General features: G+C 46.7%; 1 protein-coding gene across 5 annotated transcripts in view; it reads left to right on the plus strand.

The window, feature by feature from the left end:
- ALS2CL (ALS2 C-terminal like) overlaps positions 1–27,746 on the plus strand; it is a 156,052-nt gene that overhangs the window by 120,166 nt on the left and 8,140 nt on the right. For 4 of the 5 annotated variants that reach the window (XM_063924517.1, XM_063924521.1, XM_063924519.1 and 1 more), the window contains 11 exons: positions 4,712–4,873; positions 6,460–6,571; positions 12,463–12,540; positions 14,225–14,355; positions 20,676–20,849; positions 21,891–21,984; positions 23,922–24,079; positions 24,937–25,005; positions 25,288–25,464; positions 26,169–26,211; positions 26,905–26,964. In XM_063924517.1, the coding sequence (XP_063780587.1) occupies positions 4,712–4,873; positions 6,460–6,571; positions 12,463–12,540; positions 14,225–14,355; positions 20,676–20,849; positions 21,891–21,984; positions 23,922–24,079; positions 24,937–25,005; positions 25,288–25,464; positions 26,169–26,211; positions 26,905–26,964 (1,258 nt within the window). The remainder of the gene's footprint in view (positions 1–4,711; positions 4,874–6,459; positions 6,572–12,462; positions 12,541–14,224; positions 14,356–20,675; positions 20,850–21,890; positions 21,985–23,921; positions 24,080–24,936; positions 25,006–25,287; positions 25,465–26,168; positions 26,212–26,904; positions 26,965–27,746) is intronic. The other variant, XM_063924522.1, reaches the window with a different exon arrangement.

A 27,746-nucleotide genomic window follows, 5' to 3' on the forward strand; every position in this document is an offset into this window, starting at 1 on the left:
AACCAATGTGACTTTAGGAAATCCAACACCACGTTGAGATCCCAAGGTGCCACTGGAGGCACAAAAGGGGGCTGAATATGCAGCACTCCCTTAACAAAAGTCTGAACTTCAGGTAGTGAAGCCAATTCTCTCTGGAAGAAAATCGATAAAGCCGAAATCTGGACCTTAATGGAACCCAATTTAAGGCCCATAGTCACCCCTGACTGTAGGAAGTGCAGGAACCGGCCCAGCTGAAATTCTTCCGTTGGGGCCTTCCTGGCCTCACACCACGCAACATATTTTCGCCATATGCGGTGATAATGGTTCGAGGTTACTTCTTTCCTAGCTTTTATCCGCGTAGGAATGACTTCCTCCGGAATGCCCTTTTCCTTCAGGATCCGGTGTTCAACCGCCATGCCGTCAAACGCAGCCGCGGTAAGTCTTGGAACAGACAGGGCCCCTGCTGCAGCAGGTCCTGTCTGAGCGGTAGAGGCCATGGGTCCTCTGACATCATTTCTTGAAGTTCCGGATACCACGCTCTTCTTGGCCAATCCGGAACAATGAGTATAGTTCTTACTCCTCTTCTCCTTATTATCCTCAGTACCTTTGGTATGAGAGGAAGAGGAGGGAACACATAAACCGATCGGTACACCCACGGTGTTACCAGAGCGTCCACAGCTATCGCCTGCGGGTCTCTTGATCTGGCGCAATATTTTTTCTAGCTTTTTGTTTAGGCGGGACGCCATCATGTCCACCTGTGGTTTTTCCCACCGGTTTACAATCATTTGAAAGACTTCTGGATGAAGTCCCCACTCTCCCGGGTGGAGGTCGTGCCTGCTGAGGAAGTCTGCTTCCCAGTTGTCCACTCCCGGAATGAACACTGCTGACAGTGCTAACACGTGATTTTCCGCCCATCGGAGAATCCTTGTGGCTTCTGCCATCGCCGTCCTGCTTCTCGTGCCGCCCTATCGATTTACATGGGCGACTGCCGTGATGTTGTCTGACTGGATCAGTACCGGCTGGTTTTGAAGCAGGGGTTTTGCCTGACTTAGGGCATTGTAAATGGCCCTTAGTTCCAGAATATTTATGTGCAGGGAAGTCTCCTGACTTGACCATAGTCCTTGGAAGTTTCTTCCCTGTGTGACTGCTCCCCAGCCTCTAAGGCTGGCATCCGTGGTCACCAGGACCCAGTCCTGTATGCCGAATCTGCGGCCCTCTTGAAGATGAGCACTCTGCAGCCACCACAGCAGAGACACCCTTGTCCTTGGAGACAGGGTTATCAGACGATGCATCTGAAGATGCGATCCGGACCACTTGTCCAACAGGTCCCACTGAAAGGTTCTTGCATGAAACCTGCCGAATGGAATCGCTTCGTAGGAAGCTACCATTTTCCCCAGGATCCGCGTGCAGTGATGCACCGACACCTGTTTTGATTTTAGGAGGCCTCTGACTAGAGATGACAGCTCCTTGGCCTTCTCCTCCGGGAGAAACACTTTTCTCTGTTCTGTGTCCAGAACCATCCCTAGGAACAGCAGACGTGTCGTAGGGACCAGCTGTGACTTTGGAATGTTTAGAATCCAGCCGTGCTGTTGCAGCACTTCCCGAGATAGTGCTACCCCTACCAATAACTGTTCTCTGGACCTCGCCTTTATCAGGAGATCGTCCAAGTACGGGATAATTAAAACTCCCTTCATTCGAAGGAGTATCATCATTTCCGCCATTACCTTGGTAAAGACCCTCGGAGCCGTGGAGAGACCGAACGGCAACGTCTGGAATTGGTAATGACAATCTTGTACCACAAACCTGAGGTACTCCTGGTGAGGATGGTAAATGGGGACATGTAGGTAAGCATCCTTGATGTCCAGCGATACCATGTAATCTCCCTCGTCCAGGCTCGCAATAACCGCCCTGAGCGATTCCATCTTGAACTTGAATTTTTTGATATATGTGTTCAAGGATTTCAAATTTCAAATAAGTCTCACCGAACCGTCCGGTTTCGGTACCACAAACATTGTGGAATAGTAACCCCTTCCTTGTTGAAGTAGGGGCACCTTTACTATCACTTGTTGTGAATACAGCTTTTGAATTGCCTGTAACACTGCCTCCCTGCCTGAGGGAGTGGTTGGCAAGGCAGATTTGAGGAAACGGCGGGGGGGAGACGTCTCGAATTCCAGTTTGTACCCCTGAGATACTATTTGAAGGATCCAGGGAATCCACCCGTGAGCGAGCCCACTGCTTGCTGAAATGCTTGAGACGGGCCCCCACCGTACCTGGCTTTGCCTGTGGAGCCCCAGCGTCATGCTGTGGACTTAGAGGAAGCGGGGGAGGACTTTTGCTCCTGGGAACTGGCTGTATGCTGCAGCTTTTTCCCTCTACCTCTGCCTCTGGGCAGAAAGGACGCGCCTTTAACCCGCTTGCCCCTATTGGGCCGAAAGGACTGTACCTGATAATACGGTGCTTTCTTTGGTTGTGAGGGAACATGGGGCAAAAATGTAGACTTCCCAGCTGTTGCTGTGGAAACGAGGTCCGAGAGACCATCCCGAACAATTCCTCACCCTTATAAGGCAGAACTTCCATGTGTCGTTTGGAATCTGCATCACCTGTCCACTGCCGAGTCCATAACCCTCTCCTGGCAGAAATGGACATTGCACTAATTTTGGATGCCAGCCGGCAAATATCCCTCTGTGCATCCCTCATGTATAAAAGTGCATCTTTTATATGCTCTACGTTCAGCAAAATAGTGTCCCTGTCTAGGGTATCTATATTTTCTGACAGGGAATCTGACCACGCAGCAGCAGCGCTGCACATCCAGGCTGAGGCAATAGCTGGTCTCAGTATAACACCAGTGTGTGTGTAAATAGATTTTAGGATAGCCTCCTGCTTTCTATCAGCAGGTTCCTTCAGGGCGGCCGTATCCGGAGACGTTAGTGCCACCTTTTTTGACAAGCGTGTGAGCGCTTTATCCACCCTAGGGGATGTTTCCCAGCGTGACCTATCCACTGGCGCGAAAGGGTACGCCATTAGTAACCTCTTAGAAATTACCATCTTTTTATCAGGGGAAGCCCACGCTTCTTCACACACTTCATTTAACTCTTCAGATGGAGGAAAAGCTACTGGTAGTTTTTTCTCTCCAAACATTATACCCTTTTTTGTGGTACCGGGGGTAACATCAGAAATGTGCAACACATTTTTCATTGCCTCAATCATGTAACGTGTGGCCCTACTGGAAGTTACATTAGTCTCTTCGACGTCAACACTGGAGTCAGTATCCGTGTCGACATCTGTGTCAACCATCTGAGGTAGCGGGCGTTTTAGAGCCCCTGATGGTTTTTGAGACGCCTGAGCAGGCACAGGCTGAGAAGCCGGCTGTCCCACATTAGGTATGTCGTCAAACCTTTTATGTAAGGAGTCGACACTATCACGTAATTCCTTCCACAGCACCATCCACTCAGGTGTCGACCCCGCAGGGGGTGACATCACATTTACAGGCATCTGCTCCGCCTCCACATAAGCCTCCTCATCAAACATGTCGACACAGCCGTACCGACACACCACAAACACACAGGGAATGTTCTGACAGAGGACAGGACCCCACAAAGCCCTTTGGGGAGACAGAGAGAGAGTATGCCAGCACACACCAGAGCGCTATATAACACTGGGATCCCACTATCAATGAGTGTTTTCCCTATAGCTGCTTTTTTATATATATTACATATATATATGTATGTATACTGCGCCTAAATTTAGTGCCCCCCCTCTCTTTTTTTACCCTTCTGTAGTTTTCTCAGACTGCAGGGGAGAGTCAGGGAGCTTCCTTCCAGCGGAACTGTGAGGGAAAAATGGCGCCAGTGTGCTGAGGGAGAAACCCCGCCCCCTTTTCGGCGGACTTTCTCCCGCTTTTTCTGTGATACTGGCAGGGGTAATTTTACATCTATATAGCCTCTGGGACTATATATGATGTATATTTTGCCAGCCAAGGTGTTATCTATTGCCCTCAGGGCGCCCCCCCCCAGCGCCCTGCACCCATCAGTGACCGAAGTATGAGGTGTACATTAGGAGCAATGGCGCACAGCTGCAGTGCTGTGCGCTACCTTGGTGAAGACTGAAGTCTTCTGCCGCCGATTTTCCGGACCTTCTTCGTGCTTCTGGCTCTGTAAGGGGGACGGCGGCGCAGCTCCGGGAACGAACACCAAGGTCGGGTCCTGCGGTCGATCCCTCTGGAGCTAATGGTGTCCAGTAGCCTAAGAAGCCCAACCTACCACCTGTTAGGTAGGTTCGCTTCTTCTCCCCTTAGTCCCTCGCTGCAGTGAGCCTGTTGCCAGCAGATCTCACTGAAAATAAAAAAACCTAAATATACTTTCTTTCTAGGAGCTCAGGAGAGCCCCTAGTGTGCATCCAGCTCGGCCGGGCACAAGAATCTAACTGAGGTCTGGAGGAGGGTCTTAGTGGGAGGAGCCAGTGCACACCAGTAGTCTAAAGCTTTCTTTGTAGTTGTGCCCAGTCTCCTGCGGAGCTGCTAATCCCCATGGTCCTTACGGAGTCCCCAGCATCCACTTAGGACGTTAGAGAAAATCTTATTTGCGCGATGATAAAATATGTTTTGTGAACTGTTATTTCAGAGATTACAGTTGGCTAGAAGGAACTTTCCCTTTATAGTATGACAAAACCAACACGTACAACCGGAACATACTGTAAATCATGTACCTATGTATTGATGTACTGTATTTTGTAGGTATGCAGATGAATCCGTATATAAAGGGTACTTCAAGGACAACATGCGGCATGGATTTGGAATCCTGGAGAATGTGGTATCCACTACAAACCCATTTACATACACAGGGAATTGGGATAAAGACAAGCGGACTGGGTACGGAGTGTTGGACAACTCTCACAAGTGAGTAAGGGTCATGCATAGGCTTAAACGTACCCAACTACACTGATTATACGTTGTGCGACAGTATGAGAGTAATTGTGTTGATAGTTTTTGAGTTTATAGTTTTTGTGCTGAGTTTTTTCATTTCTAGTACCAGCAATCAGATTGGGTTCATATATTTTTGTAGATTTTTGGTAGCATCAACTTTGTCATAAATTTATGGGTGTGGATCATAGGGTCAACTACACTTAGATTGACAGTGTCTAGGTCGACCACTATTGGTCGACCGCAACTAGGTCGACACCTGAAATAGGTCGACGTGAACAAGGCCAACATGACAGAAGGTTGACATGAGCTTTTTTTTTGGGGGGTGTAGTTTTCTTCGTAGAGTGATCACAATAACGAATGCCGGTATTTAAGGCCTTTTATTATACAATAGTGTTCCGCATCTCACAGAGCTAGCTATGGTGCCCAGTGTTAATCTCTCAGTTATGGCGGGCTTGGTTTCTGCCATGGTGAGGTGACCATGGTACACACTCTCTCTGTAATAGGCCTGGTGTGCTGGAGATTAGGAAATGCCAAGGACTTTTCTTTACGTTGCTGCTGGGGGACACTGGGCGATGGGGATGGGAGCTGTGGATGGAAGGAGTTTAGGCTTAAAGGCATACAGTAGTTTTTAATTTAGGTGCCAGCTCCTACAGCATGCCAGCAACCCCATCGTCCAGTGTCCGCCAGGAGAAAATAAGATATTAGCATGCATAAAACGGGGAATTGATGCAAGGGACGAGAGTATTATACTCCCGTTATATAAATCACTAGTGAGGCCACATCTTGAATACTGTGTGCAATTTTGGGCACCATACTACAAAAAGGATATCCTGGAGCCAGAAAAGGTTCAGAAGCGGGTGACCAAACTAATCAAAGGCATGGAGACGCTGAAATACGAGAAAAGGTTTGCAAGGCTAGGCATGTTTACACTGGAAAAGAGGAGACTAAGAGGGGACATGACAAACCTCTACAAATATATAAGGGGTCAATACACAGAGCTCGGGAGGGACCTGTTTTCTATAAGATCAGCTCAGAGGACACGTGGTCACTTGCTTAGGTTAGAGGAGAGGAGTTTCCACACATTGAGGCGAAAAGGTTTTTCACAGTAAGGACGACACGTGTTTGGAATTCCCTGCCTGCGAGAGTAGTAACTGCGGACTCAGTCAACACCTTTAAGAATGGGTTAGATAAATTCCTATTGGATAAAGATATTCAGGGTTATGGTGCGTAGGCACACATTATAGTTATTATAACTAGTCCTTACATAAAAATAACTAGTCCTATAATAAGACTGCATAGGAGACCACACATAGGTTGAACTCGATGGACAATTGTCTTTTTTTCAACCTTAGTTAGTTAGTTAGTAGTTACTATGTTACTAAAAGGATTCAATGGTATGTAACCAAAGATCCCCTTTTCTATTTACATCCGTGTAAGATTGGGGTGAGGATACTATGTATAAACCTTGATACATATGTGACAATGACACATGAAAATAATTGTGTAAAACACTTTGAGCTCTCTCCCTCGCTGATCGCTGATTCCTCTCGTTTCCTCAGAGGTGAGCGGTACATCGGAATGTGGCTGGATAACCAGAGACACGGTCCTGGCATCGTCCTTCTCCATACCGGCTCCTGCTACCAAGGGATCTTCAATGCCAATAAGCTGGTGGTACGTCACTTATACAGCTGGGTATTAGCAAATGGGGTGAGATCTGGAGAGACTGGTGAGGCAGAAATAGATACAAAGCAGCTTAGTCCTTTAATACCACAGTAATGACTTTACGTCTGAGGAAGCCAATCCCAACCTATTCCTGTAATCCTGGGACTCCCAGGATTGAATTGTAGAAATGCAAAGTTTGGAGGAGGGGTGTTAAGATAGAAAAAAAATAGTTTTAATGGCACGCTTGAAGGCTGGGAAGCTGGGTAAAAGTTTAATAGAGTGAGAGATGGTATTCCAGAGGATAGAGTACCCAGAGAAGAAATCCGGAATGTGAGGGGGGAGGTCGTCATTATGGGAGGAGGTGAGGCAGAAATCTAAAGCTGAGCAAAGAGGGCAGGGGGAAGATTGTGCTGAAATGAGTCTGTAAGTGCAGGAGACTCAGGGGTCTATGGGGGTCATTCCGAGTTGTTCGCTCATTGCCGTTTTTCGCAATGGAGCGATTATGTAGAAAATGCGCATGCGCATGGTACGCAGCACGCATACGCTTAGTTATTTAACACAAAACTTAATAGATTTACACAGGCTCGAGCGACGTTTTTTTATCGCTCGAGTGATCGTAGTATGAGTGACAGGAAGTAGGTGTTTCTGGGCGGTAACACAGTTTTCAGGGAGTGTGCTAAAAACCGCAGGTGTGCCAGGTAAAAACGCAGGAGTGGCTGGCCGAACACAGGGCGTGTTTGTGACGTTAAACCAGGAACTAAACGGACCGAGCTGATCGCAATCTAGGAGTAGTTCTGGAGCTACTCAGAAATTGCAGGGAATTATTTAGTAGCAGTTCTGCTAATCTTTCGTTCGCTATTCTGCTAAGCTAAGATACACTCCCAGAGGGCGGCGGCCTAGCGTGTGCAATGCTGCTAAAAGCAGCTAGCGAGCGAACAACTCGGAATGAGGGCCTATGTACTAAGCCGTGGAGAGAGATACAGTGGACGGAGACAAAGTAACAGCCAATCAGCTCCTAACTGCCATGTCACAGGCTGTGTTTGAAAAATGACAGGAGCTGATTGGTTGGTACTTTATCTCCATCAACTTTATCTCTCTCCAAGACTTAGGGCCTAATTCAGACCTTGTCGATGATGAGCGTAAATCGATATGAAGCGGTTTTTGCACATCTACACACGCCCGTATGCACATGTGCAAGGTCCTAAACTGTGGGGGTGATTCAGACCTGATTGCTGGGCTGCTAAAATTGTTGTCCTGCGTTCAGATAGTCGCCACCCAAGGGGAGTGTATATTCGCTGTGCACGTGTGCGATCGCATGTGTACGCCGAGCTGCTAAAAAAAACCTCAATCAGCGGACAGCTGCAAATCCGTTTGTACCTCGCTCACCAGTGAATGATTTTCCAGTCTGTGCAGTGTGTGCGCAGCCCAGGACTTACTCCTACAGTGCGATAGAATCAGTGTGTGCAGTGTGTGTGTAGCCCAGGACTTACTCCTATAGTGCGATAGAATCAGTGTGTGCAGTGTGTGCGCAGCCCAGGACTTACTCCTACAGTGCGATAGAATCAGTGTGTGCAGTGTGTGCGCAGCCCAGGACTTACTCCTATAGTGCGATAGAATCAGTGTGTGCAGTGTGTGTGTAGCCCAGGACTTACTCCTACAGTGCGATGAGAACGGGCTGATCGGGGCCGGAGCGGACGTCACACACCCTCCCTGAAAACACTTGGACACACCTGCGTTTTCCCTGACACCCCCAGAAAACGGTCAGTTACCACCCACAAACGCCCGCTTCTTGTCAATCCGCATGTGAATGGCTGTGTGAATGAAATTTTCGCACTAGCCTGTTGATGACCGGCGATGCCTGTTGTTGTTGGCAGACGAACATGCGTATTACGGTTTATATGCATGCGCAGTCTATTGCTGATCGCCCGCTGTGATCAGGTCCGAATCACCCCCTGTATTCTCTACAGAACGCAGTTTAAGACATGGAGTGGAGCGGGAATGGGGTGTCAACACTTGCATTGTACGGACTGCGCCCCTTAAACAAAGTGTGCGCGAACCATTGCTGGGGCGGGTTGCAGCGGCTGCGTGACATTACACGGATCCAAAAAAATGGAGGGTAGCCCTCTGCCTTCGCAGCTGTGCTGCATAGGCAGAGGGCTACTCGAACCATGTGAAAGCATTGCCGCTGTGTGTTTTATCGTACATCAACGATCAGGTCTGAATTACCCCCTAAGTACATAGACCCCAGATGAGGTGTGAGAGCTTTGAAGGTGAGAGGAGTTTGAATTTCATTCTGGGTGGTATAGGGGTAAACGCAAAGCCGGCCCTAACCAATATGATGCCCTAGGCAAGATTTTGGCTGGTGCCCCCTAGCACCACCGCTGGTTCTGCCTCTGACCTTGCACCTCATTCCCAGCACCATCACCCCTCACCCATAGCAGTCCTTGTACCCCCTATATTTTAAATAGGAACAGTTCACACATTTGACGCACAGCCCAAAAAGGGGCATCTTCTTGCTGGGAAGGGTCATGGCCACACAATAGTAACCCCAATTCCAATTACACCACACAGTACTGCAACTTTATTCACATTTTATCTTGCGATAGTGTCCATAATTCATATTACATCCCACAGTATTATCACTTTACTTTATAAACGTTACTCCTCACAGTAGAGCCCCTTATTCACATTACATCACACTGAATTGTTCCTTATTCACATTACACCACACCATATTGCTCTTTATTCACATTAGACAACACAGTAGTGCCCTTTCTATACGCAACGCTACATAGTAGAGCACCTTATACACATAATGCCACACATTAGTAATGCATTTATACACAATTCCACACAGTAATGCCCCTTACACATATGAGACACATTAATGTCCTTATAAACATAATGCACCTTACACATTATGACAACCTTTATTAATGCCCTTTTACACATAATGTCCCTTACACATATAGCGCACATTATTAATGCCCTTATACACATAATGACACACATAGTGCCCCCTACACATTTGCTGCACATTATTAGTGCCCCTATACACATAATGACACACATACAGTAGTACCCTGTTACACATATGCCGCACATTATTAATGCCCTTTTACACATAATGTCCCTTACACATATAGCGCACATTATTAATGCCCTTATATACATAATGACACACACAGTGCCCCCTACACATTTGCTGCACATTATTAGTGCCCCTATATACATAATGACACACATACAGTAGTACCGTTACACATATGCCGTACATTAATAATGCCCTTATACACATCATGACACACACAGTGCCCTTTACACATATGTTGCACATTATTAATGCATTTTTACATGACACACATAATGCTCCTTACAAATATTCCGAACACTACTGCACAACCAACCCACTCACATGCACACAGCACTCACACTTCCACTAACACTGTGACCTCTGCCTCTGCTTGGATACAGATGTGTCCTCACAAATCTTGCATCAATGCTAACGTCGGGCACGTTTTTTTTTATTTATGAAAATGCATCTTATTTGCATTGCTATGTGGCTAGGATGCACACGCAGCTTCTGCTGATTAAACTGCCTATATACTGTGTGAGACTGTGGCTGTATCTGCATGTGAAATGCTACATACAGAATATAGGCATGCCGCATATCATTTTAATCAGCAGAAGCTGATGATGCCCCTAGGCATATCAAATGCCGTAGGCAATTGCCTAGTTTGCCTATGCTTATGGCTGGCTCTGGGTAAACGGAATGAAAGCAGACGGGGCAGCAGAGGTAGAGCAGGCAGCAGGAGACGTAGGGCAGGCAGCAGGAGACGTAGGGCAGGCAGCAGGAGACGTAGGGCAGGCAGCAGGAGACGTAGGGCAGGCAGCAGGAGACGTAGGGCAGGCAGCAGAAGACGTAGGGCAGGCAGCAGGAGACGTAGGGCAGGCAGCAGATTACATAGGGCAGGCAGCAGGAGACGTAGGGCAGGCAGCAGGAGACATAGGGCAGGCAGCAGATTACATAGGGCAGGCAGCAGATTACATAGGGCAGGCAGCAGAAGACGTAGGGCAGGCAGCAGGAGACATAGGACAGGCAGCAGGAGACATAGGGCAGGCACCATAGGGCAGGCAGCAGGAGACGTAGGGCAGGCAGCAGGAGACGTAGGGCAGGCAGCAGGAGACGTAGGGCAGGCAGCAGGAGACGTAGGGCAGGCAGCAGAAGACGTAGGGCAGGCAGCAGAACACGTAGGGCAGGCAGCAGGAGACGTAGGGCAGGCAGCAGATTACATAGGATTTTTGGGGTGGGGATTTTTAGTGTGAGCCACTAGTGGGCCTACCACTAAAAAGATGCTTATTGTGTGGCGCACTCTTTTTTGAAATGATTATTCTATATTAAAAATTATTAAATCTTTATTTCCATGTTTAAAAAATTAGCACCAAAAACAGGCAAATTTATTATATATAACTGTGTATCTACATTTATATCTTATATAGATTTCCCTTCCTGCACTTTCAGGCAACCAGATTGGATAATTTGCCTGTTTTTGGTGCTAATTTTTTAAACATGGAAATAAAGATTTAATAATTTTTAATATAGAATAATCATTTCAAAAAAGAGTGCGCCACACAATAAGCATCTTTTTAGTGGTAGGCCCACTAGTGGCTCACACTAAAAATCCCCACCCCAAAAATACTATAATTCAGCTTAGTGGCGCACCTCCAACCCCTATTGACTTATATAAGGACCCTTTGGCCCTTTTTGTGAATATTCTCTTTAATTGGTTGGTTAGACTATCGACATCTCCTAAAACTCAGTTTATTCACCTGTGCAGCGTCCTTTGGACCTTGTGTCCCTTTTCTAGAAAAAGCAGATTACATAGGGCAGGCAGCAGGAGACGTAGGGCAGGCAGGAGGAGACATAGGGCAGGCAGCAGGAGACGTAGGGCAGGCAGCAGGAGACGTAGGGCAGACAGCAGGAGACGTAGGGCAGGCAGCAGGAGACGTAGGGCAGGCAGCAGGAGACGTAGGGCAGGCAGCAGGAGACGTAGGGCAGGCAGCAGGAGACGTAGGGCAGGCAGCAGATTACATAGGGCAGGCAGCAGATTACATAGGGCAGGCAGCAGAAGACGTAGGGCAGGCAGCAGAAGACATAGGGCAGGCAGCAAAGTTCAGGACATAGTGGAAGGGGAAAGTGGTGAGAGACTCCGCACTAGATCCCTCCTTAGTTTGCAATCAAAATGAAAATAAGTTGAAAGTAGTGTCTGGGGGGATTTTACGTTCAAAGGTGACCCAACTACCTGTATTTATTAACAGGATTCCAGCACACTAGGGGTATGACTTAGGTGCCCATGTGCATAACAGAGATCTTAATTACCTAAAAGTAGTCGCTGACTGAATCCCCTGGTGCTGCTCCGAGCAGCGGGATGTATGCTGGCAGCCATGAGCACTGTGGGCAGTGAGGGCATGATTCGCATGGTTAGGGATACTCTGTACATATTTGCCTACCTACCTATTTATTACTCTGCCGTGAGCTCTATCACGGCCACAATTTGTGTCATCACGTGACTGTATGTTGCAGAATCAAGGCTCGGCCCATTCCTCCAGAAAGCCAGGAAGGCGGCTTACTCTCGCCAACGTTTCCTGCACAGTACACAAGTACGGACCTGTCACAGTGCCCCTTAGTGACTTTCAGGATATAAACATACAGAACAGTTTCCTGATATTGTGGCTGTTAGCTGCTATAAAATGCTGCTACCCAATATGAGTGCAGATCACAAGTTATCATTTACTTTTATGAGACTCTCTTAAACCTGCACTTGCAACGCATGGACCACTAATCCCAGCATGCTCTTTAGTCACTATAACTAGATGTACAACTGTATCTGTATTCCCAGGGCAATGGTGTTCTGATTACAGAAGAGAACCTGGTGTACGAGGGGGAGTTCACAGAAGAATGCTTACTGTCTGGAAAGGTTAGTACTGTACTTTGCTATGTTCATGGTGTATCATGTTGGGAAGAATTTATAAAGGGATTACATGTGGTACGCTTTAGCAATTTTTCTTTAACAAAAAACGTTGAATTAAATAAGAAACATATAAAAGTTCATTGTTAAATGGATGCAGCTAAATTGCTATTACATTTATGAATGATTTGGTGAACTAGCTTTTTTATACATCGCCAACATACTATGTAGCGCTGTACATTTTCTGGGAAAACGCAGGCGTTCCCAAGCGTTTTCAGGGCGGGTGTGTGATGTCCGCTCCAGCCCCGATCAGCCCGTTCTCATCGCACGGTAGGAGTAAGTCCTAGAGTGCTCTCACTGGTAAAAACATTCGATGGTGAGTGTGGTGCGAACGGATTACAGCTGTCCGCTGACTGAGGGACAATTGTAGCACGGCATACACATGCGATCGCACACTTGCACGGGGCAAATTTACACTCCCCTTGGGCGGCGACTATGTGAACGCAGGACAGCAAAATTAGCAGCCCAGCGATCAAGTCTGAATTAGGCCCAAAGTACAGAGCTAAAGGGGAGATACAAACACTTCCCAGAGGTGACTCACAGACCTGAAGGCATCTCATTAGAAGACATAGCTGGTGGCAGGAGATCTCCCAGCAGCCTCTCCCTGCACGTGCCGCTCCCGGGGAACCGCAAGGAATATGGAAATAAAATCCATACAGTATGTTTTGTTTTCTCTGTAAGAAGGAGATGTGCTAAGGAGTGATAAAAGTGAATAAGTGAGCCGGTGGAGAAGTTGCCCATGGCAACCAATCGGCTGCCCTGTGTAATTTAACAGTATGCAAATTATAAATGTTACTTCAATGCTGATTGGTTGCCATGGGCAACTTCTCCATTGGCTCACTTCCCCACTCTTTTCACTATTTGGTACATCTCCCCCTATTTTACAGTGTAATATTAATTCGTAAGTTTAAAATGAGAGAGATGATGTGACGTGATATCTGCCCTCATTCCGAGTTGTTCGCTCGCTAGCTGCTTTTAGCAGCATTGCACACGCTAGGCCGCCGCCCTCTGGGAGTGTATCTTAGCTTAGCAGAATATCAAATGAAAGATTAGCAGAATTGCTACTAAATAATTCCCTGCAGTTTCTGAGTAGCTCCAGACCTACTCCTAGATTGCGATCACCTCGGTCCGTTTAGTTCCTGGTTTGACGTCACAAACACGCCCTGCGTTCGGCCAGCCACTCCCCCGTTTCTCCAGCCACTCCTGCGTTTTTACCAGTCACGCCTGCGTTTTTTAGCACACTCCTGGAAAACGGTCAGTTTCCACCCAGAAACACCCACTTCCTGTCAATCACACTACGATCACTCGAGCGAAGAAAAACCTCTCTCGACCTTGTGTAAAACTACAAAGTTTTGTGTGAAAGTACTTAGCGCATGCGCGCTGCGTACCATGCACATGCGCATTTTTGCCGTTTTTTAGCCTGATCGCTACGCTGTGAAAATCGGCAATGAGCGATCAACTCGGAATGAGGGCCATTGTGTATGTATTTCTTCATTTGTTTTTATTTTTTAATTGCATCTCTCCAATAAACTTTCAATTGTAAAAAAAAAAAGGAAATGCTTGATTCATCTCTATCTAATGTACGTTACCGGAGAAGTATGAGAGTATGGTCATCATCTCGGTTTGTTCTTAGGGAAAACTGATGTTTGCCAACGGCTTTACCCTGGAAGGGAGTTTCAACAGGAGTGGTGACTCTGGCCTGCAGACGCAGGGAGTCCTCAGCACGGCTTGCGGCTACCAGGACCAGTTCCTGAAGAGGAAACAGTGAGTAGTCATTGTGCGCAGAGGGCTGGACACAAACCCGCACAGATATCTACATTAGATCTGTTGATAAGGACGGCCAGTTTTATATTTGTAAATGTTCAGTAAAAGCTTCAGCGCTCTGACCGCATGTCGCCATTTATCTGAGACTCCAGCGCTAATACCAGGAACAACAGCTGTCAAGTCACTCAGTATAGAGATATACTGTATCACCTATAAGGAGCAATTCAATTACTCTAGGAACGAGTTTGCAAAAGTGAGTTTGTGCCATGAAAGTTGCATACAATGCGTGAATGTGCGCTCCAGAGAAATGCAAGGTCCAACAATAAATTCCAATTCACGGCAAAGTTGCGCAACCTTTCTACAAAAATCAAACTGGGAGAAGTGCATGAAAAAGTGGGAATCCATCCTGGACCCCAAAATAGTGACAACTGGTATAGCTGGACCATATACAGATGGCGCCCTGCTCATCTATCCCTTTAACAGGATTAATTGAGCCAGGGCAGTCGGACTTAATCCCCTGCTGTAATGACTTAATCCCCTGCTGTAATGACTTAATCCCCTGCTGTATTGTTCTCTCTGTATTGTATTGCAGCTGAGAACAATAGATGAAAGGCTTATGCTAATAAGCCTTGGTGCAACTAGGTGCAGCATAGAAGGCTAGATGAGCGAGGCTTCATCTATAGAAGGCTGATAGTGGCCATAAGGAAAGCAGTGAAGTTCATAAAAGGTGTCAGATAGCTAATACTTACACTTAATCGTGGAAAAAGGATATCAAGACAGATTTTTATTTTTCCAGCAAATTACAGTCTTTCCAACATTGTGGGGTACATAAATATAGTCATTTTGTAGTGTTTTATACTAGTTTGTAAAAAAACACTTTTACAGTACCTCTCATCTGCAAGTTCTAAAACCCCTCTCTCATCAATACACATCCATATATCTATCCTACATCATTTAACTCAATATTGATCTTTTGGGAGAAATTCATCTTTATTTTACCGCACTTTGATATTTATATAAGTGCGAGTTTGGAAATGAATTGGTGCAATTGGGAATTCCCTGCCAGGGAAGGTGGTAATAGCGGACTCTGTAATTGGATTTAAAAAAGGAATGGATACATTTCTGAATGAAAATGATATCCAAGGTTATAATACTTAAAATATCAATGTGGTTAATCCGGGGGTAACGTGAGCTATAGTAGCTAACTAGTCATAAAACATTATTCAGCAAGTATGTAGAATCATTACAACTTAAAACAGGTTGAACACGATGGGCAATTTGCCTCTATTCAACCTCAAATACTATGTTACTATGTTACTATGTTACAAAGAAGATATTTATAACAGATTCTGTGTTATTTATAACTAACTTCTTTGTAATATTGTAATAATTTTTGCTGTAAAAAAACCTGGCCATAACTGGATGGCAGGCAGCGCTCGCTGCCTCCCACTGACAATTATAAATTGTATGAAGCGGGGGGCGGGGCCACGGCCGTCGGCAGGAAAAGCCCATTGAAAAAAACAAGGGGATGAGGCACCTCTATCGCTTCCTCAGGGGCAGGGCTGTGATAGAAGCAGATGCAGGGACGGATCCAGAGGGGGCGTGGCACACTGCTGTCTAACACGCCCTGATTGGATGCCTGAAAAGGAGGCCTGGTTTTCATTATTCACTGACTTCCTCCCCAACCAGCCACTGGGCATCCGTCCCATACATCACTGGTACAAACCCTCTTTTTGTCTCTCTCTCTCTCTCTCTCTCTCTCTCTCTCTCTCTCTCTCTCTCTCTCTCTCTCTCTCTCCCCCTCACTTCCTTCTCCCCTAAGGGGAATTTTAGTGACAGCTGCAGGGGGAAGTGGATGTGTGTGTGCGGGGCCGAGGTGGAGGAGGGCAGAGATATCCACGTATTGGGCCCCAAGATTTCTGTTGCTGGCCCCGCCTCCCATCCTCTCTCTGCCCCTGTTCCTCTCGATGCGTGACTGCACTCTTATACCCCTTTCAGACATACTCTAAATTCCCGGGTTTTTACACATGAACGCACATCAACCCGGGAATTTGGTATGTCTGAAAGGCACCGACCCGGGAATGTGATCCGGGTCGCCAACCCTGCAATTGACCTGGGTTTTTCCCGGGTTTCTCTTCCCGGGTTGGCTTCCCGGGCTAAGTCTGAAAGGCGCGACCCGGGAATTTGCTCTCTGGCTGCATGAAAAAGGTTTTCATTGGTCAGAAAGGGCCGCCTGATGCCTGCTGATGACCTCATCAGCAGCAGACGGAGGGGAACAGATACCATATACAGTATATACTCGAGTATAAGTCGACCCGAATATAAGCCGAGGCACCTAATTTTACCACAAAAACCTGGGAGAACTTATTGACTCGAGTATAAGCCTAGGGTGGGAAATGCAGCTCTAGCCGTACACAGCCCTCACAGTGCCAGATATGCCCCCACAGTGCCAGATATGCCCTCATACTGCCAGATATGCCCCCAAAGTGCCAGATATGCCCCCACAGTGCCAGATATGCCCTCATACTGCCAGATATGCCCCCACAGTGCCAGATATGCCCTCATGCTGCCAAATATGCCCTCATGCTGCCAAATATGCCCCACAGTGTCAGATGTGCAAGATATGCCCCTCATGCTGCTGCCAGATATGCCCTCATGCTGCTGCCAGATATGCCCCTCATGCTGCTGCCAGATATGCCCCTCATGCTGCTGCCAGATATGCCCCTCATGCTGCTGCCAGATATGCCCTCATGCTGCTGCCAGATATGCCCTCATGCTGCTGCCAGATGTGCCCTCATGCTGCTGCCAGATATGCCCTCATGCTGATGCCAGATGTGCCCTCATGCTGCTGCCAGATATGCCCTCATGCTGCTGCCAGATATGCCCTCATGCTGCTGCCAGATATGCCCTCATGCTGCTGCCAGATATGCCCTCATGCTGCTGCCAGATATGCCCTCATACTGCTGCCAGATGTGCCCTCATGCTGCTGCCAGATATGCCCTCATGCTGATGCCAGATATGCCCCTCATGCTGCTGCCAGATATGCCCTCATGCTGCTGCCAGATATGCCCTCATGCTGCTGCCAGATATGCCCTCATACTGCTGCCAGATGTGCCCTCATGCTGCTGCCAGATATGCCCTCATGCTGATGCCAGATGTGCCCTCATGCTGCTGCCAGATGTGCCCTCATGCTGCTGCCAGACATGTCCCTCATGCTGCTGCCAGATATGCCCTCATGCTGCTGCCAGATATGCCCTCATGCTGCTGCCAGATATGCCCTCATGCTGCTGCCAGATGCCCCTCATGCTGTTGCCAGATATGCCCTCATGCTGCTGCCAGATATGCCCCCTCCCCAAGTGCCAAATATGCTCCCCCAGTGCTGTTACTTACCCCTCCGTCGATCCCGTGCTGTCTTCTGAAGGAGGGACACGGAGCGCACAGCGCGCGCCTCTCCTGTGTCCCTCCTGCATCTCCGGCGGCCGCGGCGGGTCTATTAAAGGAAGTGCCGGTTTGTGATCAGAGGTCACGAACGGGTACTTCCTTTAATAGACCCGCCGCTGCCGCCGGAGATGCAGGAGGGACACAGGAGAGCCGCGCGCTGTGCGCTCCGTGTCCCTCCTTCACACTGCACTCCTGTCACACTGCACTCCCTGTCACTGTGCACTGACTCGAGTATAAGCCGAGGTGGCTTTTTCAGCACAAAAAAAAGTGCTGAAAAAGTCGGCTTATACTCTAGTATATACGGTATGTCCTCATAATTGGGAGGATCTCATTAAAGATGTAAAATATGTGCACACACGTTTTACAAGTTGAAAAAAAACTTTTATTCTTTCTAAAATAAACATTTTTGGAAAAGAAAAACTGGTGTTCTGTTTATTGGTATATACATATGAAATTACTGTATTCCTAACATGGAATTTAATAGCCTGCCCTCCGCTTTGCATGACCTCATTATTATGTGCCTGCAAAAACCGTCCCCTTAAAATGATGACACTGCCTTAAAAACGGAAAAATCCAGCTTATGTCTGAAAGGGGCCAACCCGGGAATTTCCCGGGTCTGTGGTGTAGTATGAAAGGGGGTCTGAAGGAAAACCCGGGTTTTTGCTGGAGAGAAAATATCGGGACTTGAGCAGGGTAATTCCCGGGTCATATGTCTGAAAGGGGTATTATTGTCCTGTATCTGACTTTATTACCCCATAGCCCCATTCGGTCTCTCCACCTGCCCCTGTCTCTGACCCTCTCCATTTGTGACTGCTCTGTCATTGTACTGTTTTTGACACCCTCTATTACCTCCCCCAGTCGCCTCTCTCTGCCCCTATTCCTCTCCCTCTCATTGTCCTGTCTCTAACACGATTCCCCAGCCGCACCCTTTCTGTCTTCCTTTCTTCGCTCATCGCATCATTTCCCCACCCACACTGGCCAGTGCCTCCCCAGCCATTGACCTCACCGCACGTCACTGTGCAATTCGCGGCACAAGTTTACCGTGAAAACTGCTTGCAGAACCCAACTCACACCTACCCGAATTGACCGCATAGATTGCAAAGAAACAGTGACACCTAGTGGTAAGATTATCATTCAAATGAAACAGTGCCATCTAGCGGTAAAATACTCATTAGAAGTAATTAGTATTTTAAGTTTATCATTCAAATGTCTAAAATATATATTTATCTATCTATTATCTGATGTTACCTCCGAATCTACAATAAGGAGAAGGAGGAAATCGTAGTGATATATCTACGCTTTTTCCTCATCACTACAAACTGATTGTTCAAATTGTGCGACAAATGTAAATGTATCAACTCTGTATACTTATGAACATTTGTGTCGGGTTTATATGTTGTTTTAATAAATTTTTATGTTAGTATTTGTTATCTGACGTAATTTATCCGGAGAGTACTGTAAGGGTCCGTTTTTAGGTAGGGTGTTGATATAACTCCCTTGGCGCCATCTCCTCTATTTCGTTTCATATATATATATATATATATATATATATATATATATATATATATATATATTTTTTTTTTTTTTTTTAATTGGTGTGCAGTCTTTCATTTTCGCTTTGCATGTGCAGTCAGTATTGACAAGGCAACTGATTATCTGCGATTTCCTTTATCATCACTAGAGCAGCGATAGAAAGTAACTGCTAGTGCCGCTTCTTCATGAATAGGCCCCTAATAACGGATATAATATACGGATCCTGTGCTATAAAAGGGGAGGAGTCAGATATTGTCTTTGATTAATCTATTCAAAGAGTAACTCTTTGAAAAGTCAGTTGGGAGTCTGTTTTTTCCTATCTACTGTAATAGACAGGAAAAAACAGACACCCAACCGACTTTGCAAACAATTGAATTCCCCCTTTGCGTCATTGCGCCAGGTGTTCTTGTCAGGGCCGGATTAAGCCTTCGGGGGTGCCCGGGTCACTTAAGACAGGGGGGCCCCAGTGGAAGGTGGGTAGTGTTTATTAGATTGTGCATACCTCTCAACATGTCCCATTCCAGGAGGAACAAAATGCTCTCTATCTGGACTTTCCACTAAATATATGATTGGCATCACATGTGTTGAACTATTTAATTGATAAGAAAGGTGTTTCAACACAGGTAATTGCAATCATAAATTAAGAAGGAAGTCTAGGTAGAGAACATGTTGTCCCTCCTGGAATGGGTCATGGTGGGAGGTATGGATTGTGTATAGTACATTTAAACCAATGGTGTATATTTGTTTTAAACTAATAGTTTAATAATGGCTGGGTACTGTTTATAGCTCCACCTCATTGAAAGACAACTTTTATATAACATTTTCAGACAACTTAACCTTAAAATACACATAGAAAAATAAAATAATTTATCTTGTCACATGCAAGAATAGCATCAGCCTCTGTATTACTTACACACTGGGACAGGACTCAGGAGGACTCTATGTGTGTGTCTCTAGCTCTAAACCTAAATGGTTTAGTTGCATAACAGTTTACACAGGACTCAGACACCCAGGTGGGGAGGAGGAGAAGCTGGGATCCCTGTGTCACTTACAGATCTCTCCACTCTCCTATCTCTCCTCTGGTTGGAAAGCTCCATCGGTAGCTCATGAAACATGATACTCCTGTCTCTGCCTTCACTGCATACTGTCCTGCTCGCATTCTGGCTGCTGGTTCTGCTGCTGCTTAAGAGGGAAAGCTAGTGATGTCAGTGTGCTCTGGATGGGGGGCCCCCTGACAAGGGGGCCTGGGGTACAATATGCCCTGCATCCCCCCCATAATCTAGCTATGGTTCTTGTTCCCACCTGTTCCGTAGAAGAGAGCTGATCTTTGTTTTCCCGTCCTGCAGCCAGTTTGGAGTGGGAACCTTCCCCGTTGAGGAGCGCTGGCAGGGGATGTTCCAGCAGTTCCAGAAATACCTCCAGTCTGGGTGCAAAACTGAAGTTGAAGAAATGTTCCTCGGCTTTAATGTAAAGTCCAGCAAGAAAGTTCGGAAATCTCAGGAGTACCTGTACTGTCAGAGGTGGGCAGGAATCACGTCCAGCAATATAACCGTGTATGTGTATGTGACTGCAGCGTGATACAACGTATACTAACCTTCGCTATTCATATAGCTGATATATACCATGATGTTAGCGGATTGGGGCGGGATTTGGCCAGATCAGAAGTGAGGTTTATTCTGTCCTCATGTCACATATATGGATAATGTACCCTTGTACTGTAACGTATACGGATTTTGGAAGTCACCCTGGAGTTCTGCGATGATACATAAGCTCAAAGCTGTAGGTCACAGAACTCCCAAAGGTGACATCTATAATCTGCAATCATTTCCCGCACTATTTTTAATGCACACGTTTTGCTAATAACACTGTAATGACGCCAGGACTCGGGATTATATATCTATAATTAACTTGCTTGTTTATTATTATTATTATTATTATTATGATTAATAAACAGTAATGGAGTTGGTGGGATAGCAAATGCACATTACTCTACCTTACCTAAAATGCATTAACTACAGCACACTATAAAGTCAGCGAGCAGGGTCACACGGACCCGCAAACTGGTCTAATATTGGCCTATGACGCGGTGGGGCCCCTCTTACTGCTGCCAGCTGGTATCATGGGTAGCTGAGCCTGCTGGGTACATTAATGTACTTGGGGTTAGGGTGCTGCTGGACACATTAATGCACTTGGGGTTAGGGTGCTGCTGGACACATTAATGCACTTGGGGTTAGGGTGCTGCTGGACACATTAATGCACTTGGGGTTAGGGTGCTGCTGGACACATTAATGCACTTGGGGTTAGGGTGCTGCTGGACACATTAATGCACTTGGGGTTAGGGTGCTGCTGGGTACATTAATGCACTTGGGGTTAGGGTGCTGCTGGACACATTAATGCACTTGGGGTTAGAGGCCTGCTGTGTACATTAATGCACTTGGGGATAGAGACCTGTTGGTTACATTAATACACTTCGGGTCGGAGGCCTAATCTAACACAAGGAATGTATGCGCTGAGCTCCCAACCAGGCTATAACCTACACATGTTCTTGGTCCATTTTATAGGGACAGTGAGGAAGTTTCATGCAAGATTGAGGATATTATGAAAGAAGTGAGTCTCCAGCAAGCACCTGAGGCCTTGAAGAGTTATTTGGAAAAGGTAAGACCGCGTTTCTTCTATTCAGTTCATTCATTCTTGGTCCGAAACCTCAGTAATTGTCTTTGCATGACTGTGAAATAACATGTCCTAGATTAGGGGTCCACCACCCCCCCGGCACGTGTGCCAGACACTGCACATGGGACAATTTTAAGTGGCACCCCAATGGTTTGGAAGTTTTAGCAGCTGGTACCCCTATGTAAGATCCAGACAAATACAGGCTTTAATATTTTATAATTAGAGGACAAATTTGCTTATTATAGATAACAAACAATACCAATAAGGCAAATTATTGGGGTGTGTTCAAACTGAAATCTAAATTGCAGTATAAAAATAAAGCAGCCAGTATTTACCCTGCACAGAAACAATGTAACCCACCCAAATCTAACTCTCTCTGCACTTGTTACATCTGCCCCACCTGCAGTGCACATGGGCCCTCATTCCGAGTTGTTCGCTCTGTAAAAATCTTCGCATCGCAGAGATTTTCCGCTTAATGCGCATGCGCAATGTTCGCACTGCGACTGCGCCAAGTAAATTTGCTATGCACTTAGTAATTTTACTCACGGCTTTTTCATCGTTCTGGCGATCGTAATGTGATTGACAGGAAATGGGTGTTACTGGGCGGAAACAGGCCGTTTTATGGGCGTGTGGGAAAAAACGCTACCGTTTCCGGAAAAAACGCAGGAGTGGCCGGAGAAACGGAGGAGTGTCTGGGCGAACGCTGGGTGTGTTTGTGACGTCAAACCTGGAACGACAAGCACTGAAATGATCGCAGATGCCGAGTAAGTCTGGAGCTACTCAGAAACTGCTACGAGGTGTGTAATCGCAATATTGCGAATACATCGTTCGCAATTTTAAGATGCTAAGATTCACTCCCAGTAAACGGCGGCTTAGCATGAGCAAATCTGCTAAAATCCGCTTGCGAGCGAACAACTCGGAATGACCTCCATGGTTTTATCCACTTACTTTGCTTACAAACATGAATCATGGCCCTCATTCCGAGTTGATCGGTCGCAAGGCGAATTTAGCAGAGTTACACACGCTAAGCCGCCGCCTACTGGGAGTGAATCTTAGCTTCTTAAAATTGCGACCGATGTATTCGCAATATTGCGATTACTAACTACTTAGCAGTTTCAGAGTAGCTCCAGACTTACTCTGCCTGTGCGATCAGTTCAGTGCTTGTCGTTCCTGGTTGACGTCACAAACACACCCAGCGTTCGCCCAGGCACTCCCACCATTTCTCCGGCCACTCCTGCGTTTTTTCCGGAAACGGTAGCGTTTTCAGCCACACGCCCCTGAAACGCCGTGTTTCCGCCCAGTAACACCCATTTCCTGTCAATCACATTACGATCGCCGGAGCGAAGAAAAAGCCGTGAGTAAAAATACTTTCTTCATAGTAAAGTTACTTGGCGCAGTCGCAGTGCGAACTTTGCGCATGCGTACTAAGCGGATTTTCACTGCGATGCGATGAAAAAGAACGAGCGAACAACTCGGAATGAGGGCCCATGTCTGGTGCGGGGTAACAAAGAGCATGTGACATTGGGGGAAGTGGGATTATCGACTGGTCAGAATATTTTGTGTGGGAGACACAGAGATAGAGAGCGGCAATTTCAGCTGAGAGGGCAATTATGCGAGTTATGGTATAGCGACATCCCTCATTTCACCGCGCAGCCCATATGAGCGATGTTGTGGATATTATGTGCTGCCATTACACACTCGGTTCTGATAGCAACACCTCAAGTACATCACTTGTTATTGAATCCGTCAAGTACATCACTTGTTATTGAATCCGCCTCTGATGTTTCAAAGAGCAAGAAGTAAAATGAAAAGTAGCTTACCTTAATGTGGGCTTGGCTCCATGGTTGCGGGCGTGGCATACTTTGACATGATTTTTATACTGGTTTATACTGGTGTAACCAGCAATGGCTGTTTCCTTCCAGGCCTTCAATTCTTCTCACCATCCATTGAAGAAACACATAAAGATGCTCTCCGTGGCTTTCCAGGCCACGTATTCCGGTCTGGGGGCCAACCTGCATCTTCTGAGTATGGCGCAGGAGGAGATCAAGTACTACGCCAAAAAGCTGTGGGAGTTTTTCAGGTCAGTCATCATTGCAGGGACAGATTGCAAACTTATCCTATTTTGCATTGAACCATGCATTAAACATGTCTGCAGCCTGTATAAAAAAAAAGCGTGGCATACAGTAAGTGCAAATCTGACGGCGATTCTGCAGCTGGATATAAAGCCGGTTGGTTTTGCCTAAAAAATAAATAAAAATACAATAACAAAAAATTGCTGCTTTAATACCTGCCTCAAAATCTATGCGCTGTTGCAATACTGGTATTACACTGGGCCTATAGGGTTTAATTCCTGTTTATTCTGGACTGTACGCACCCCTCCTTGTGAGGGCGACTGGTAGCCCTGAGCAGCTCTCATTAGTTGCGGTTGTTTTTATATGTTTAGGTATCACTGTAACACAAAGCTGTATTGTAGGTTGTTGCATGTGTTACCCTTGGTTCCTCTGTTTGAGTACATGCGCCCTATCTTGGATGGGCCATCCAATTGTGGCCATGTCCCTTCACTACACGCGCGCGCGTGTGTGTGTGTGTGTGTGTGTGTGTGTGTATATATATATATATACTCTTTGTTATACTTGCTATATCCTGCAGTAAAGTCTTAAAGTACGATGGTAATAAGAATGAAAAAAACATTCAGGAAGAGTATCAATGTACGGGAATTATTACCCATAGCGCAGCGTCTCGCTACATATCACGCAGTAACGCTAGGTGTATGGGGACACCGTATACAGACACTGGAACACATGCAGGTTATAGTCTGGTTGTATGCCTAAAAAAATAATTAATATAAATCTGTGATCAAATTATACAATCGTCTCATTTGAAATGTTTAAACGATGTTCATTCATTGATTGCATGTGGTTGTATTTATTTCTAAAGGGCCTTAATTGCGATGACCGCAGATAAAGTAGACCGGTCACACTCCAGACTACAAAGCGAAGAGATAAGGTAAGTGCTAAGATGAAGCTTTATTTCTTATTTATCTGGGTGGAGGACGTTTTGTCTGCCCAGTGACATGGTAGGGAAACTAGAGATTTGTCTGCTTTGCACATATCCATTTGGGCCCTTACTCCATGCAAGTTCCAGCCTACTTCCAGTACAGGAAAACACACGTGTACGTCTGATAGCACAGCGCCGTCATGTACAGTAATTGCTTATTTATGTATCAACCGGCGAAACGCAAGTTGGTAATTTCATTTTATAGACTCAGCTTGAATCTCTTATTTGCAGTGAGGACCTGAACCCTTACACCCTAATTCTCCCAGCCATCCTTCCCCGCTTTCACCCCGACCTCTTCATGCTGTACATGCTATACCACCAGCAGGAGGACGCCCTCTACTGGCAGGGGATAGTACGCCTGGGTGTCCTGACTGACACCAAGCTGCTGGAGTTTCTGGATGTACAGAGGTGAGCAAAGATACAATGTAACATGATGGAAATTTATTGGAACACAAAATGGAAATACATAAAATGTGCAGGACAGTTACAAAGAGGATTAAGGTCATCAGAGTTAATTGTGCTATGTCTTAATATAATCTAGAAAATAACAGCTATACATCAAGGAGTTATCCTTTGGTGAATTTGGGTGCAAATTGTGGGTGAGGGGGAACTTGGGTGCATTTGTTGGGTGTGCGAGAGTTAGGGTGTAGATGGGTAGGTGACTTGGCGTTGGGTTGGTGAGGGGCAGTTGGAGTGCAATTTGTCGGTGAAGGAAAGTTGGAGTTCACTTGGTGGGTGAGGGGGAGTTGGGATGTAGTGAAGTAGGTGAGCTGGTCAGATAGGTGAGAGGGAGTTGGGGTGCATGGGTGGGTGAGGAGGCATTGGGGTACAGTCGGGTAGGTGACGTGCAGCTGGAGTACAGTTAGGTTGGTGCGGGTGAGTTGGGGTGCATTATTGACTGGGTGAGATGTGGAAGGGCTGGATAAGGTTCGAGGTGGGACATGGCTAAAACTGTGCACAAAAGTCCCGTACCTCCGGAACTCGGAGGCTGTTACATTTCGCCGAAAGTATATAATGACCTGACCCATCAGGATAGGGAATGTTATTGTACCGTTTTGTACACTATGTAATATAATACACGTATGTTCAGCTATGTCTCTGTAACTGTTTAGGCAGCTGTGGCCGTTGAAAGATGTGAAGCTGACAACCAATCAGGTAAGACTGGTGCTGTATTTAGGCGCATGTGCAATATACGGTATATACAGTCATAGTATCAGTGTAACAGCATCTTGCTTTCTGCATGTTTCGGACGCTGTTGGGACACTGCGGTTGCCTGTGAAGTGCTGTACGTTTCACCCAGTCATCCACATCCTCCCGGCTGCGTTTTGTGGGTCGCTCTGAATGTACGCTATATCCACCTCTACTGTTTCTCATTCATCCCGTCTTATTGTTCCCCCTTCATCCTGTATCATTAACTGGTTCCTCCGTTACTCATGAGAACTGTAAGGGGCAGCGCAGGGTTTTACCAAAGCTATAAAGCTGCCAGGGTTAAATTATAGCTGGCACTGCCCAGTGCTGTGCCCACTATTCTGGTTCATATCTATCAGGAAAATACGTGGTTGGTAAAGTCTGAGTAGCCAGTCTGCGCAGTCCCCTGGGCAGTACTGACCCCGTCTGTCTGTCTTCCATAATATGTGCCCGCCAGTGCTCTGAGATGGATTGTGTGACCTCTGCCCACCCCTCCAATAGCCTGAGGAATGCCAGCACCACCGCATGCCCCCGGCTCATACTGACTGTAATGCTGCATGTATTGGGCCCATCTCACCTTGTTTTCAAAAAAATAATAATAATAACAACAACAAAAAGTTTCTGGCGCCCTCATGACGGCCCAGCATCCATTGTCTTCAGGTCACCAGGAGGCCGGGTATCCCCCACAAGACGCTGCCCACACCCCGCCCAAGGAGGAAGGTGAGACCCGTCAGCAGTAAATGGCTGCATAGGGGGAGTGGGTTCTCCTGGCGTATTTTTCTACAAGTATATAATAAAAGTTATATTTTATTGTCTGTTTATACAAGACATTGGATATTGCACCATATCACTACCTCCCCTTTTCCCATTGAGAATCAGTTGCCTGGGGTGGTGCCAGTAAACAGTATATCGGGGGGGGGGGGGGGGGGGTGGGGTCACACACTCGCTACAGTGTAATATGGCAGCTCAGTGAGGGTACGGCACAGAGCACAACGGCTTCCATGTTCCCTCTGACCATCTTGCTTTCCTAATAAGTTGCTGCATCTCCTCCCTTAGGGGCCTGTGTCAGGGGTGGGCGCAGAAGCGTCCGCGTCTATTGACGCCCGTCTGTGACTTTATGCAAATGCTGCTACAAAGCCTTTCCCTGGTGCACATCTGTGTGTATGACTGCGCAAGGACTGAGGTGCCGCTGTCAGCGTCCGTACACGCTGTAATAACAGTTGGCGCATCTGTAGGCGCACCTTCCAAACTTGCACCAACCCTGTGGCCCTTCTAATGGCCCAGCATTAGAGTAATGTATCAGTATAGGGTCCAGCATTAGAGTGACGTATCAGTGTAGGGACCAGGATTAGAGTGACGTATCAGTATAGGGTCCAGCATTAGAGTGACGTATCAGTGCAGGGACCAGGATTAGAGTGATGTATCAGTATAGGGACCAGCATTAGAGTGACGTATCAGTGTAGGGACCAGCATTAGAGTGACGTATCAGTATAGGGATCAGC

This window comes from Pseudophryne corroboree, chromosome 5 (assembly GCF_028390025.1).
Source record: "Pseudophryne corroboree isolate aPseCor3 chromosome 5, aPseCor3.hap2, whole genome shotgun sequence".
Classification (NCBI taxonomy): Eukaryota; Metazoa; Chordata; class Amphibia; order Anura; family Myobatrachidae; genus Pseudophryne; species Pseudophryne corroboree.